General features: G+C 34.9%; 1 protein-coding gene across 5 annotated transcripts in view; it reads right to left on the bottom strand.

The window, feature by feature from the left end:
* Window positions 1-16,017, bottom strand: part of CHD9 (chromodomain helicase DNA binding protein 9) — a 159,227-nt gene that overhangs the window by 36,531 nt on the left and 106,679 nt on the right. For all 5 annotated transcript variants that reach the window (XM_069549830.1, XM_069549829.1, XM_069549831.1 and 2 more), the window contains 6 exons: window positions 15,460-15,627; window positions 14,574-14,753; window positions 9,391-9,501; window positions 4,218-4,414; window positions 3,565-3,764; window positions 74-233 (listed from right to left, as the gene is read on the bottom strand). In XM_069549830.1, the coding sequence (XP_069405931.1) occupies window positions 74-233; window positions 3,565-3,764; window positions 4,218-4,414; window positions 9,391-9,501; window positions 14,574-14,753; window positions 15,460-15,627 (1,016 nt within the window). The remainder of the gene's footprint in view (window positions 1-73; window positions 234-3,564; window positions 3,765-4,217; window positions 4,415-9,390; window positions 9,502-14,573; window positions 14,754-15,459; window positions 15,628-16,017) is intronic.

Raw genomic sequence — 16,017 nt, 5'->3', positions numbered from 1 at the left:
CATGCTTTAAGATTGTTAAAATTCAAAAAAGTAAACTCTTAATGAGTTGTGTTAAAAATACCCTACTACCTACTTATTACAGTGGTGTTTTATATGTTTTTTGTAGCCTTCGTCTTGAAGTAGTTGCTCAGGATTGTATTTTCGAAGCCATTCTGCTTTTTGTATATCAAATGAGCTTGTTTGAGTCTTTACTTTCTTCCCTTTTCTACCTCTTGGTACCGGGGCTGACAGGCCTGTTGAAATGAGGACAGGTGAAATCAGGGATAATTTGTATAAAGATTTTCAGTTTGAAACATTTTTATAATGCAAGCAACTTCTGGAGGCTTTCAGAGGTCTGTGGAGGCTATACAGAGATCTTTGAAATGTTAATGGTATCAATATTAACTCAATTACAAGATAAGTCAACACAATGACTCCACACATATTAACACAATTTCTGCCAACACCCAATTTAATATCTCTAATTAATCATTCAGATTACCTCTACATTCCAAAACATTTTTTTCTAAATGTAAAAACTGAAAGATCAAACCTTTCCCTGTGCTTTACTTTTTGCTTCCTTAGTTACAAAAGTGTAAGTTGTGGCTAAAAGATCTGTTTTGCAAGAGTGTGTTTACTCTTCTTTCAAAATCATGGTATACTTGAAGTATCTTTTCAAATATTAATATTTAAAAACTTCTTTTTATAGCCTGTTTCCTACAATTACATTTTAGCAATTTGTTTTTAGTCTCTCATTCATGTTGGAGACTTTCCTCAGATATCTGATACTCTTGGTGATTTGCTCATATTTAAGAACGAAAGGAAAACTGACTGGCTGGCTGAATGAATGGAGTTGACTGTGGACTCTTTGAAGGGTAATCTGGCTGGCTTTTTGCTGTCATTATCTTTAGGTTTTGCTCTGGTCAGATCAACCAAGAAAAATTTCTTAGTTTTCTTCCTTCAGTATGACACTGTCCATTATACATATTAATTCAATAGCCATTTGGTAAGTCCATGTTGCAAATCCCAATGAAATACACACCTTATTTTATTTTCTCTAGAGAATAAACATTCAGTCAGTCTTCATATCATGGGTACATGGAGCTGAAGAGGGTATTTATGGGTCTGATCTCCCCTTTAGACAATATTTAATCAAAGCCCCTGTCTTTTATACCCACTTTCAGAGGTCATGGATGTCACAAACTCTTGAAACTTTTGGATAATCTATTAAGCAAAATCAGCTGGTTGTTGCCCTTTCCTAATGTTGACCTAAGATTCAGTTCTCTCTGGTTGGTTAAGTTAGTTACCACTTATCTAACACTCCAAGATTCCAAAATTTGTTTCCCACCCTGTCTACTTTTAAAGGTTTATTCTTATTTATTTTTAAATTATGGAATTAGGCATACACAAAAATAGATAGAATAATACGATGGAGCATCAGGTCCTATCTTCCAACTTCATTATCAATTCACGGCCAATTTTACTTTATCTATATTATGTTTGCTCCTGAACATCCAATACTATTTTGAAATTAACTGAAGACAATAATCACCTCTAATAAATGTCTGCGTATCTTTTAACACATGTAAAATACTTCCTTAAAAAAATAATTACAATACCCTACAACATGTCAGCCCCAAGAAATGCAGTAATACTTAATATTTAGTATTCAAATTTATAATTATCTAATAAAAATAACAGAAAAATTTCCCCTGGGCTGCTGCTTTCAATCAGGATCCAAATAAGGCTCATACATTATGCCTGGCTGAGGACATTTCAATCTCTTTCAGATTACAGCAAGCTTTTCAATCTTGGCACTACTGTTATTTTGAGCTGCACAGTGTCTTACTGTGGGTGCTGCCTGTGCACTCATGGCCTCTACCCATTAGATGCCATTAACATCCTCAAAGTTGTAACAACCCAGAGTGAGAGCAAGACTGGGGCACAAAATCATGTCTGGTTGAGAACTACCGATTTATAGATACCCTCTCCATTTCCTTCCCTTCTACTATTTAAGAAACTAAAATTTTTTACCTGTATACTTCATCAAGCTTAATGCCTTGAATTTTTTCCTCTTTATTGACATTTAAGTTGGGTTTTAAGGAAGAATGAAATTATATTTGTGTAATATACACAATCTTCCATCTTCACCAGAAATCAGCTCTTCACATTAATAATTTCATTCCCTCTTATTGAGATAGAACCCCAATGACCACCCCAAATCTAAACCACGTGCTTTCTGTTGTTCTTGATTTCAGTTCCTGGTTTATTTCCTTCACAGTATTCATCGTAATCTAAAAGTATTTAGGTAATTTCATTTTATTGGGCTCCAAAATCACTGAGAATGGTAACTGCAGCCACAAAAATCAAAAGACACTTGCTCCTTGGAAGAAAAGCTATGGCAAACCTAGACAGCACATTAAAAAGCAGAGATCACTTTGCTCACAAAGGTCCATATAGTCTTAACTCTGCCTGACCAGAATGTAAGGTTCATGAGCTCAGGGATCTTGTCTGTGTTGTTCCTTCTCATTTTCCCAGTACTTTGCAAAGAAGCACATGACAGGTGCTTTGACAGGTATTTGTTGATTAAAGGGAACAAAATGTAACACAAATTTAAAGGCTACAGTCCATGGGGTCGCTAAGAGTCAGACACACTGAGCAACTTCCCTTTCACTTTTCACTTTCATGCATTGGAGAAGGAAATGGCAATCCACTCCATTGTTCTTGCCTGGAGAACCCCAGGGACGGGGAAGCCTGGTAGGCTGCCGTCTATGGGGTTGCACAGAGTCGGACACGACTGAAGCAACTTAGCAGCAGCAGCATCTTTTTTATTTTTATAGAAAATTCAGTTATTTTATGCAAAAAAGAATGTTCTGTAACAAAGATTACAAAGAAAAATTTCCAGCCCTTTGATAAGACTGTAAGTTGGCATAGCCACATTTGATGACAAATTAAAATATCAAAAAAAATTTAAATGGATATCACTGTTTTCCAAATTTTAATGTACATACTAACTGCTGAGGACCTTGTTAAAATGTAGATTCTGATGCAGTAAGTATGTGGTCTAAGATTCTGCATTTCTAAAAAGCTCCCGGGAAAGGGAGACCACATTTTAGATGCTAAGGATGTATATGCTGTAATTCAACAATTCCATTTCTTGATATTTACTTTAGTGAAAGATTTGTTCCTGTGCACAATGAGCAATTTACAGGGATCTTCAATGATACCTGTTTTTCAATTGTCTAAAACTGGAAATGTCTTTAACGTCCATCATTAAAGGAGATGCTAAATGAAGTAAGAAATATCCATACTATGGACTACTAAGCAGGAGTTTAAAAGATAAAACAGATCTACATGGATACAGATGGACAGCCTCTAAGAAATACTATTGGGTCAACAACTTGTAAACCAATACATGTTTGATAGCAATATATAGTCTTTTCTAACTTGGAACTCGTATTGAGAGGGAAGGTTAAGAGTTCTTTACCATTATCTGAAATACTTCAGTATTTTATAGGGTACTATGTTAAGTGCTAGTTATACAACTAGAGCTGAATTTAAAAAGGAAATAAAGTATGCTCCTACCTAGATGATTCTGTAGCTCTCGTGTCTGCCCGTCTTCAGTTGGAGTAATGAGATCCCATATGAAGCCTTTAATTTTCTCATCTCCTCGGTAGTGAACAAGGCAATATGCTAAGAGGGCTCGGCAAATTATTTCTACATCATGCTCGTTTAGCTGCCTTTTAAAACGGCCATGAGACAGAATCTCTCTCCATCGGCCCCATCTATTTAAAAAAAAGGTATATTTACATTAATATTGGATGAAATCCTAGAGAAAAACGTAACTCATGGATAAAAGGCCTGAAAACTGCAAAAAACACATCTTGTCATTAACAGGATTTACCTAATAAAGTTTTTTTGTCCTCACTGAATAAAATGCAGAATCATGGTAATTTCTAGTATATTTTATTCAATAATGGACAACAAAATTATCCATTTTGTTACTGAATATGCAAATCTGAGAACAATAAGGAGTTTGACATTAGTAATACATTTATAATTTTAAAATTTAAGGTATCTCATCATTCTATTAAATATGTTAAATATATAAATACATGATACTTTAAAAATAATTTTATTGATTCTAACAAGACACAAAGTATACTAGACTATAGTATATGTTTCCTATAATTTATATATCAGACTACTAAGAGTAAACATTAAAAATAATATTTTACCCATAAACTAGCAGATTTTTCTCTACTCTAAAGCATTCAGTTCTTCCATAGCCATTCGAACGCTCACAGGGTCTCCGAAGTTTGGGCTTTTCATCTCCTTCACTTTCGGGTTCAGACAATTCAGCTAACTCATCTTTTGTGGCACTGAAGGGTCTTGTTTGCTTCCTAATTCTTGGCGTGTCAATAACCAAGCTGTTCTGTAAAAATTAACAGCTATTACTTGAAGGTACTTTTACTATTTTGCTTGTAACAATATTTTACATTTTTACCTTTCAAGCTGTACAAACAACAAAATAATTACATAAAGCCAGAAGAAAGAAAATACTAACATTCCATTGACCTACCAAATCAACTTAAAATTTTTAGTATTTCTTTAAAATCCTTATTACCATTTGTCATAAATTCATATTACAATCATAGGATAAAAAGAATTTGGTATATTTATTATTAATCTGAAAATTATTATACTGTGCTTCTACAACAACCATAAACTATATTTTAAACTGAATTTATGTATCATAATCATTTTCTTTACCTAATTAATTCATAATTTAATTTAGATTGTCTTCAATTTTTAAAATATACAATGTTAAAGTAAATCTTCGTACTTTATCCTAAAGATAAGTCCAAAGAAGTGGAATATCCAGAAATACAAATTTGGTCAAAGGGTACACTTTTTTTTAATGGATCTGGAATCATGTTTCCATGTGTTCCAAAAGACTCACACTAATCCGCACGCTGCAGTTCAAGGGGTCTCAAGGAGTCGGACACGACTGAGTGACTGAAGTGAACTGAATATACAACAAGCAAGGCAGTAAGTGTATGAACTTCACTACGTTCAATACACTTTAATTCATTCAAAACAGCTTAAGCTGACAAACTTTTACCTTTATTGAACAATTTCTCTAAGTTAGGCACTATGTTATGGGCTGCAGGCGTAGCTGTGACTAAGTTTTCTGCTCAGGAGAAACTGATAGTCTTGAGGATCAGACTAATGTGTAAACAAATGCTTTTTCAGGATACAATACGTTATGATACAAGATGGGTAAAAAAAAGTCAGAATGATTTACAAAGTAGTGATTCTTGAAAGAGATTTTCAAGAATGAGAAGTAGTTTGCTAGGCATCCAAGAAAGAGATGGCATTATAAGCAACGATAAGAGCAATGGACCTGAAGAGGTATTCTCTGGTTAAGTCCTAGAGCAGGAGAGGGTAAAGGGAGGGGGGAAGCAGAGCAGGCAGGTTCTGCTATCCCACAGTAAGTTATGCACACAGGGCACTGAATAACGGGTTACAGAACGTTAGTGTGTCATTACTCATGACACTAACCTTCTCTATTAAGTTCTTTGACTGCAAACTTACTAGTTTTCCTTGTGTAATTAATAAATATTTCGAAAGATATATAGAAGTTTAGCTTCTCCTTATATTTTAAACTAATTTTAGAATTCATCAATAGGGTGGATTGAGATATTCATCTCTCTTATTCCTTCTACATTTATTAACTGGCATCTTCTATGTAAGAAAAAGCTGACAAGGACCTAGTTCATAACACAGAGAATTATACTCAATATTTTGTAATAACCTATAAGGGAAAAGAACCTGAAAAAAAATATATGTATTTATAATGGAAACACCTTGTTGTGCATGTGCAACTAAAACAACACTGTAAATCAACTATACTTCAATAAAAATTAATTAAAAACAAAACAAAGAGTTGTTCCTTCCTCTGTCCTCTCCCCACAAAAAACCTTAGTTTGACTTTCTGAAGTAAATTTTCAAGTTTTTTTTGCCCATAATCTGTAAAGATTTTGATTCATTTCTACCTGTGCTCAATTTTCACTAGCGCTTTTAAACTGTTTTACAATGTTGTGTTAGTATCTGCTGTATAACATGAATCAGCTATAATACATCAGCTTTTATATACTAAATATACTTTCACATATACTTCTGTTACAAGTAGTCACCAGTCAGCACCTTTTGCCATTACACAATTTTTTGTCATATATTTGAATATGCCAATTATTTCCTTTGTGATTTCTAATTCAGAATGTTTTCCCATCAAATATTTGATAAAATAGAAATCAGATTTCCTATTTTTCATCTTTTGTTTCAAAAATACATTTACCACAAATTGGAGTTTACTTGGTATAGAGCATATTATTAAAATGCTTCACCAATGCTAACTGAATACTCTAATCATGATTTTTACATAATTCCTTTTCCTCTAATGCTACTTATTTACATCCTATAAATTGATTTTCTCCTGTTCTTATTCTATTCTTTGCTCTCTATATATTTCTTTCAATATCTTAATTCCTTTATTATATGTTAATAAACTTTTACATTTTAAACATATATACCCATCTGTCTTCATGATACTTCTTGCTGGAAAACATAAAAAACTTTAAACAATGTATAAATCAGAAAACATAACTGCACAAGTGTTAAATGACTATGCTGTGGTTTAGTCGCTAAGTCATGTCCAACTCTTTGCAATCCTGTGAACTGTAGCCCACCAGACTCCTCAGTCCATGGGATTTCCCAGGTAAGAATACTGGAGTGGGTTGCCATTTCCTTCTCCAAAGGATCTTTCCAACCCATGGATTGACCTGTGTCTCCTGCACTGGAGGGCAAGTTCTTTACTATGGACCATCTATATGCTTCTATACATTTATTTATAAAATCTTTACTCTATATGATTATCTATAAGGTACTATTGATTTGAGCCATATCTATCATTTCTGACCTAAGCTGTCACCACTCTCAACAACTCCCTATGTTCTGACACAAAGCTATTTCTATTTTTGGAACACACTAAGCTATTTCAACCAATGGCTCACTGCTATTCCCTCTACCTTGCAATTTTATTTCTCATGTCTTTACATTGCTGCCTTGTTCTCATCATTTCAGTCTCAGGCCAGATGTCCCCTCAGAGTGATCTCCCTTGACCACTTTACCTAATGCTACCTCCATTCCTTCAGGAATTCTCTACCATCTTACGATCTCAGAAATTATCTTATGTATTTGTTTACACATCGACCAGAATTTATACGCCCTACTAAAGCAGCGGTCCATCGGTCTCATTCATTTTAGTCATAGCACAGGAATGGTACTTACTTTACAGTGTGCTCTAGCTGGAGCCAGCACAAATACACAAGTGTCTGTGTATTATTTTTACCATTATATACTTTTGAAAAATCATAAACCAAGATCACACTGTAAGTACTGTTCTCTCTGACTCTTTGGTTAACTATCTTATCTTAGGGGCTTTCCAGGTGGCTCAGTGGTAAAGAATCCACCTGCAATGCAGGAGATGTGGGCTTGATCCCTGGGTGGGGAAGATCCCATGGAGGCTCAAATGGCCACCCACTCCAGTATTCTTGCCAGGGAAATCCCACGGACAGAGGGGCCTGGTGGAAAGAGTTGGACATGACTTAGTGACTAAAACATCCTGTTTCAGAGCTCTAAGTGAGCATTTAGGGATTTACATGATGATTTTTACTTACTGCATTAGATAATATAAAAGTACTGATTAGTTGTGAAGGCAATGGCAACCCACTCCAGTACTCTTGCTGGGAAGGTCCCATGGGTGGAGGAGCCTGGTAGGCGGCAGTCCACGGGATTGCTAGGAGTCAGACACGACTTCACATTCACTTTCATGCATAGGAGAGGGAAATGGCAACCCACTCCAGTGTTCTTGCCTGGAGAATCCCAGGGATGGGGGAGCCGGGTGGGCTGCTGTCTATGGGGTCGCACAGAGTTGGACACGACTGAAGCGCCTTAGCAGCAGCAGCAGCAGCAGATTAGTTTCTAATTTTTTCTAAAATGAACAATGCAGCGATGTACATCACTGTACCACATTATCATTAAACGTGATTATTGCCGAGTCAGATTCCTAAGAGTTGATTTAATATTCTTGAATATTTATTATTTCAGAGGAATTTTTATACTTTGTTTGGTTATATGAATAAACTGTTAACATTTTTGACTGGGATTGCATTTCTATGTTTAAACTCATTTAAAATGTTTAAAATGTATAGTTTTTCTAATTGACAAATCTTACAATTAAGTTTGGTAATTCACTTTATTAAAATCATACATGACCAGGAGGTATACCCCTAAGTGTTCTAAATAGTTTTTCTACTATGAAGTAGATTTCCTCTTCCATAATTTTTCTACTTCTGGTAGTACTGATATTTAAGAAGGCTAAATGTCATATTTATCCTCTATACTGTTAATTCACTAATTCATTAATTTTATAGTGGTTTGCAGACGCCATTAACTTTTTAGGCATATAAACATGCCAATAGGCAAACAGTAATATTTTAATAAACATCTCTTTTCTAATTTACTTATTTATAATGTTTCACACATAATTATACATATTTCCAAAACATATTAAACAGTAATGATTATTTTAGCAGTCACATTATTCTCCATTATACAGTTTTACATTTTAAAAGGCTATCTATTAAAATGGATCCCATGCATCAATGCTTAATATAAATTTCTTTAAACCATTTAGCAGTTATTTTTGACAGTAGGTAAGACTTAGCAACACTGATTCCTATATATTATTAGACAGGTGTCTTTCAAAGTGAACAGTTATATTATCAGTTCCATGAATTCTGTATTAGCTTTTGGCCCTTAAGCCCAAAGGGTTTTAAGTTTAAAATGCCACTTTCTCTTTTCTTTAAATTTCATAATACTTATTAAGCATAATACATTCGTGTACATAAGCAGAGCTGGATTTTAAATTTTTTTAGTTGTCAGAATTTGAAAATGCCACTTTCTTGATTTCTTTTTTCTCTTTTTATGGTTGACTAGATCATCACTAAAGAGATCTAACACTGAAAAAGCAAAATGAAGGTTAAAGAGTGAAATAAAATTCATTCATTATTTGAAGACAATTAGAAAACTTAAAAACACATTATAATTTTAAGACATAAATAACCTCCAAAATTTAACTCTCCCTGTATTACGACCTATCGTGTCAGGTATCTGAAGGATTAAATTGAAGCAGTGCCTGGTAAAATATGTTATCATTTAACTGCCTTGTATCAATTTATTCATGCAGATAAATTTCAGTGAGTACATAGTTGAACACCTTAAAATAGTATAATAATAAAGTATTCCAAAAGGTAACTTTGTTTTTTAAGGGACGGAAATACTTACTCTACCACTGATGGCATCTATATCTATTTCTGCCTTTTTCGCCCATTTTTGCCAGAAGTTGGGATCATCTAATGAAATATCTGTTCGGTTTCCAGACGCCACAAAACTTGCCTGAAATACATAATGGTAATTTTTCAAAACCTTTTGAAGCTTAGAGGAAAAATCTATTTGAATATATCTAAAATCTTATCTCCTCATATTTACTGTGGACAGAATTTGAATTCAGCGTACACATAACATGTACACTCAAAGGATGTTCCAAACTGCAATGATCTGAAACACAGGACAGCATCTGCTTGTGGCAAAAAGCTTAATACTAACAGAGGCTGCAGTTTTAGGAGCAAAGTCAAAAGAGTTATTTAACTTTGGGTAAGCTGGGATCAAATCTTTTTGGTCAAAAAAACCACGACACAGAACTGATTTTTAAAAATACACAAATATAAAGAAATTCAGTTAAGTTGCTCAGTCATGTCTGACTCTTTGCGACCCCATGAATTGCAGCACGCCAGGCCTCCCTGTCCATCACTAACTGGCGGAGTTCACTCAGACTCACTTCCATCGAGTCAGTAATGCCATCCAGCCATCTCATCCTCTGTCAGCCCCTTCTCCTCCTGCCCCTAATCCCTCCCAGCATCAGAGTCTTTTCCAATGAGTCAACTCTTCACATGAGGTGGCCAAAGGACTGGAGTTTCAACTTTAGCATCATTCCTTCCAAAGAAATCCCAGGGTTGATTTCCTTCAGAATGGACTGGTTGGATCTCCTTGCAGTCCAAGGGACTCTCAAGAGTCTTCTCCAACACCACAGTTCAAAAGCATCAATTCTTCGGCGCTCAGCCTTCTTCACAGTCCAACTCTCACATCCATACATGACCACTGGAAAAACCATAGCCTTGACTAGAGGTTCCAAGAATTTCAAACGTATCTGCCCTATACAGTTCATTCTCTGGTATTTCTCCTCCTTTATTTCCATCCCATTTTTAAGTAGATATGTCTCCTTAAAAATGCAATACAGAAGATGAGAAATAAAGAAAAATGAGTCACTGCCTATTTTTATTTTAAAAACTCTTTTCCTAACAACAAAAATACTGCATAAGCACTGCAAAAATTAATTACAGAGGAATAAAAGAAAATAAAAATGATTTATTGTCTAAAATATTATAGAAATTATATAAAATCTTTTAACTAAATCAAACTTTAGACATTATAGTTTGACACTGTGATTCTTGAACTGTGATTATCTGCAACTTAAGTTCCTAAAAATAGATATGCTGCTTCAGAGAAAAGTCATCAGTGCTTTATAAAAATGAAATATGCAGTAAAGATATATAATACTTTAAGAAAAGAGCCTAAACAGTGGCAGATTTTATTTTCATCCTCCAAGATCACTGTGGATGATGACTGTGGCCACAAAATTAAAAGGCACTTGCTCCTTGAAAGAAAAGCTATGACAAACCTAGACAGTGTATTAAAAAGCAGAGACATCACTTTGCTGACAAAGGTCTATGTAGTCAAAGCTACGGTTTTTCCAGTAGTCATGTACAGATGTGAGAGTTAGATCATAAAGAAGGCTGAACGCCGAAGAACTGATGCTTTTGAACTGCGGTGCTGGAGAAGATTCTTGAGAATCCCTTGGAAAGCAAGGACAGCAAACCAGTTAATCTTAAAAGAAATCAACCCTGAATATTCACTTGGAAGGACTGATGCTGAAGATGAAGCTCCAATACTTTGGCCCCCTGAAGCAAAGAGCTGACTCACTGGAAAAGATCCTGATGCCGGGGAAGACTGAGTGTAAGAGAAGAAGGGGGCGTCAGAGAATGAGATGTTTGGATGGCATCACAAAATCAACGCACTTGAGTCTGAGCAAACTCTGGGAGGTAGTAAAGGACAGGAAATCCTGGCAGGCTGCAGTCCATGGGGTTGCAAAGAATGGGACATAACTTAGCAACTGAACAAGAAAACGTCCATGAAAATAAATGGAAGAATATAATCCAATAAAATGATTTTCAAAGGAGAATATAATTAGTGAATGACTGTAGGATAATGGCTAATTATCTGAGGTATAATCAAATGATAAAAATATTCATTTGCATTTCAATGGAACTTTAAAATGCAGAAAATTACACGTAGGTAATAAAACTACTACAAGTAAACAAGCCACTTATGAAATTCAAGATAACTGAAAGTTTTAACACTGAAAAACTGATGGGTGGTATCAAGGAATTAGTGTTGGAAATTCCCAGGCAATCCTGTGGTTAGGACACTGCACTTCCATTGCTGAAGATGTGGGTTCAATCCCTGGTTGAGGAACTAAGATCCCAGCCCCTCACACCCCCCAAAAGTGTTTACTATGTTTAACTAAGTCTAGTTAGTCTTACTATGCACCCCGCTCCATATATGTAGTGAAGAAAGTCAAACTGTCAGTCGCTCAGTTGTATCCAACTCTTTATGACACCATGGACTGTAGCCCACCAGGCTCCTCTGTTCATGGCAATCTCCAGGCAAGAATACTAGAGTGGGTAGCCATTCCCTTCTCCAGGGGATCCTCCCAAACCAGGGATCAAACCCAAGTCTCCTGCATTGCAGGCAGATTCTTTACTGTGTGAGCCACCAAGGAAACCTGCTCCGTATATGGAGCTTCTTATCAAAAACTATTTGGTAATGCAAAGAAACATGTATTGGAATTACAGTTACCAAAACCACTGAAAACAACTGAGGAACCGAAGTTCTGGAAGTTCTAGGGAAAAGCCAAAAACAGTACCAACTTAATTCCTTTGGTGCCACTACATAGTAGTGCCATATTCTACTATGCCAAATGTCCATCACACAGTGGCATTTCCACACAATTATGAAAATGAAAAAATTATAATATAAGTACAGGCTTATGAGGTACCTCTTCAGCTACTGTTGTGTTCCCTCTTCAGTAAGCTCTTTTTTCAAATGCAACAATTACTATCTGGTCTGAAGGTTTAAAATAGATACTTAAGTGCTTAAGTATTTCACATTCTTAGAGTACAGCTGGTTATGATTAGACACCTGAGGAAAATAAAACTCACAGAGTGCTTTATAGTAAAGGAAAAGGTCAAGCATGATTATTATGTTCTCCTTTCAGGACAAGAAAAACTCATCAATGTTAACTGTCCAGGGTCACTAAGCTTATGAGCCAGAATTCAAGTCTTGCTGTTCTGACTTTTCATGATTATTAGAATTAACACTCTAAATGAATACATGCCTTCATTAATTAAAAAATAATTAAGGAGAATATCCCTATGCTTAGTTTAACTAACAAAGGTGAGTTCTATGACTAATACCTTTTGGTTAAATTAATTAAACTTCAGATAATTTCAGGCAAGAAGAAGAAAACACATAATGTGTACATAGTATGTTGACAACCTGAGTAAGGAATCCAAAGGAAACAAGATTTCCCAGGAAAGCAGCTAGACGCAGGGCACATCTAACCAATCACGACTAGTTTTAGATCTTAGCCTTATACTTCTATGGTATTTCTTGTTTCCACAATACTACTTTCTTCTGCTTCTTTCTCTACTGACTCCCAAATCTGTATCTGTAACTCAGGCAACTCTCCTGGATATCTCCACTTGGATGCCCTATAAATGTCACAAATATAGCAGCTCCAATATTTTATCTTCTCCATATGAACTTCCTCTTCTGCATTCTCTATTTTACTTTAATGACACCAGAAATAGGGCTAGAAATTTACATTAAAGTTATTTTTGACATCTCCTTCCACATATTTCTAACTGCTCATCAATTCCTGTTGATTCAAATGGGTCTCCACTGCTCTGGTTAGCCCATCGACACAGCTTACAGAAGTCTCTTATCTGGTCTCTATACTTTCAGTCTTTCACATTTCAATCTCATTCTCTACACTGCTGCTAGAGTTAAATTTATAAACCAGACAGCATTATGTCCATTTTCTGCTAGAAGGGATTTAAAAGCTTTTCAACTGCCTCACGATCAAGTTCAAATTCCTCAAAATGGAATTTTTTTGAGCTTCTCACAATTTAGGTCCAATCTCCCTAACCTTCATTTCATCTCCGTTTTAACTGACTTTGCACATCCATACACACCTGCACCACAGGTTTTGAAATCTTCCTTGTAGTTTAGCAACATATAGTTCATTTATGTGGCTTTCTCTTTTTGTAACACAACTAAATTAAAATTTCCGTCCAGAGTCAGCTTAAATGTATTTCCTCTGCAAAGACTTTCTTGATTTGTTCTCCCTTTTTATGCAGAATTAGTACTTTCTCTTTTACTCTTTTTCAGTGACTAGAATCCTTTCATTTTAGTATTCCCACCACTTAGTAAAGTACCTGACAACATGATTACATTAGTTTGCTTACTGAATACAAGAGGAAAAATTTTCATATGAAGACTGATCATTACTTTTGATGTAGCACCTGGACTACCTGCCATACTACACTGATCTCCGTAAAGACGTACAAAGACTTCTGGGTTGGAAGTGGAGAGGGGACAAAGGAAGAAAATGCAGAAAGGAAATAAATTGTGAAGGAGAAACCTGTATGAATCACTATAGGTGGGACAGAATACTGCAATAAAAAACTCTTTAGAAGAACACAAGATATATGTTTACCAGCAGGGAGGTGAGGGAGGGAAGAAGGGAAGAGGGTGGGCGTAAAGGCGGCTAGTACATTTTTAAAATGTTTTCCCCAGATAGGAATGTTAAAATAATATTTCTTTTCAATACACAAACTTCATCTTACTCTCCCTGAACTTCATTGAAACACTTAAAATGAAATCAGAAATCCTTTCTCTCCTTGAAGTACTCTAAATTATTATAAGTTAATGTAAAATGATTTAACCTCCTATGCTATGTTACTTATATTTTGCTCTAACTTTCACACTTATGTTCTTTCATTTCTTAATTTAACTTCAAATGTTCTACTCTAATTAATACTTAGAGTCATTTCTAGTTATGAACCCCTACTCCATCCATTTCATTAGTGTAAGAATACATGTGAAATATGATATGAGAGAGCAGATAAAAATGAAGGAAAAGAATATGTTACCTACTTCTTTTGAGTAATTCTGTTTATTTAAATATTAAGTAGGTGCTCCTGAAATAATAGTAAAGTAAGAGACCACTAAATTTTTTTTAGGAGAGAACACTACAGGTATAGTTATAAAATATCACTCATTGTTACCTTGGCAAATGTTGACCCACGTCCTTCTGATTCAATTGTAATGGTTTTTGTACGACGTAGTAAAATCTGATCAATATCTTCTTCACAGAATTTAGAGCCTTCATCTTCTTCTTCCATAATGGCACCATAAGCACCTCTTCGAAGCAGATCTTCTATTTCCTTTTTGGAAAGCTGTTGAATCTAAAGAGTAAAAATTTTGGTAATAATTCTGTAAAGTTCATAAAATGAGAAAGTATCCCTAAAGAACATTAAAAACCACAGAAGTCATGTTTAAATTGCATTTTGGGCTCCGGGAGTACCAAGAGAATTCTCTGAAGAACATATTGAAGTTGTTGACTCTACTATCTTTAAACTAAGATCTGCCATTTGCCCATGATAACTTCAGTTAAAACAAAGCCTCTGGGGCAGGTAATCTTTCAAGGTTCTTTTTAGTACTCGAGTCCAATAGTTGTTATAATCACAAGGCACAAAAAAAGATTTTGAGGGGGAAAAATGCCAAAAACATCATTTATAACAAGACAAAGCCAATGGGAGTAGTTTAGCCCTAAAGAGACCAATTTGAAAACTTTTTTATAGAAAAAATGTGGAAAAACAAGGAATTCTATTTTGGTGTGTCATAATACAAATATCTTGAAAAAGGAAGAATTTCTTCTTTTCAGAGTAGTGAATTCTGCTCTTAGGATTCACAGGTATTAGAGCTATATAGACAGAACAGGTTCCAAAAGTGTTAACTAATAAATACAGCTCTATTCTGAAATTTCTCCTTAAATAAAAATATCTACTTAGTGTTCAATATGGATCAAAATTAAATAATATGCTATCTGGGGTTTAAGTTAAATGTAAACAAAAGCAGGAAAACTCCAAGTAAAGAAGAAAATATACATACACCACCAACATTACTTTCTCTTCCACTCATACTCTGTAACACAGCCTTATCTAGACCCAGTTTCAGACTGGCTCGGTCAAACATCTCTCTTTCATATGAGTTACGAGTCACTAGTCGGTAGACTTTAACTGCTTTATTCTGACCAATTCTGTGGCAACGAGCTTGGGCCTGTAAAAAATGAAACATTATAGATTCAATTTATTTTATAAAATAGCATAAAAGGCATTACACATTAAGCTATCTTGAAGGAATATAAAAATATGTGTAAGAATATTTAGATACTCCTGCTACCGAACTGCATATAACCTTTCTCTGGAAATGAAGGCAGAGCTTACTAAAATGAGAAATGATTTCAAAATCAGGAATAAATTAAAATTTAAATATATATTTCAGAGAATATGAATCCATGAAGAAATATCACAATCAGCAATGAGTTAAATTTTAAAATATGTTGGAGAACATAAATCCATGCAGTAATACTATTTCCTAAAGAGCGTGTCATCAATATAATTCTAGACAGGAACATAAATTCTATGAACAAATTTTTTTAGCAGCTGG

This window comes from Ovis canadensis, chromosome 14 (assembly GCF_042477335.2).
Source record: "Ovis canadensis isolate MfBH-ARS-UI-01 breed Bighorn chromosome 14, ARS-UI_OviCan_v2, whole genome shotgun sequence".
NCBI classification, from domain to species: domain Eukaryota; kingdom Metazoa; phylum Chordata; class Mammalia; order Artiodactyla; family Bovidae; genus Ovis; species Ovis canadensis.
The sequence above is the reverse complement of the archived record's forward strand: the minus strand, read 5'-3'. Positions and strand labels throughout refer to the sequence as shown.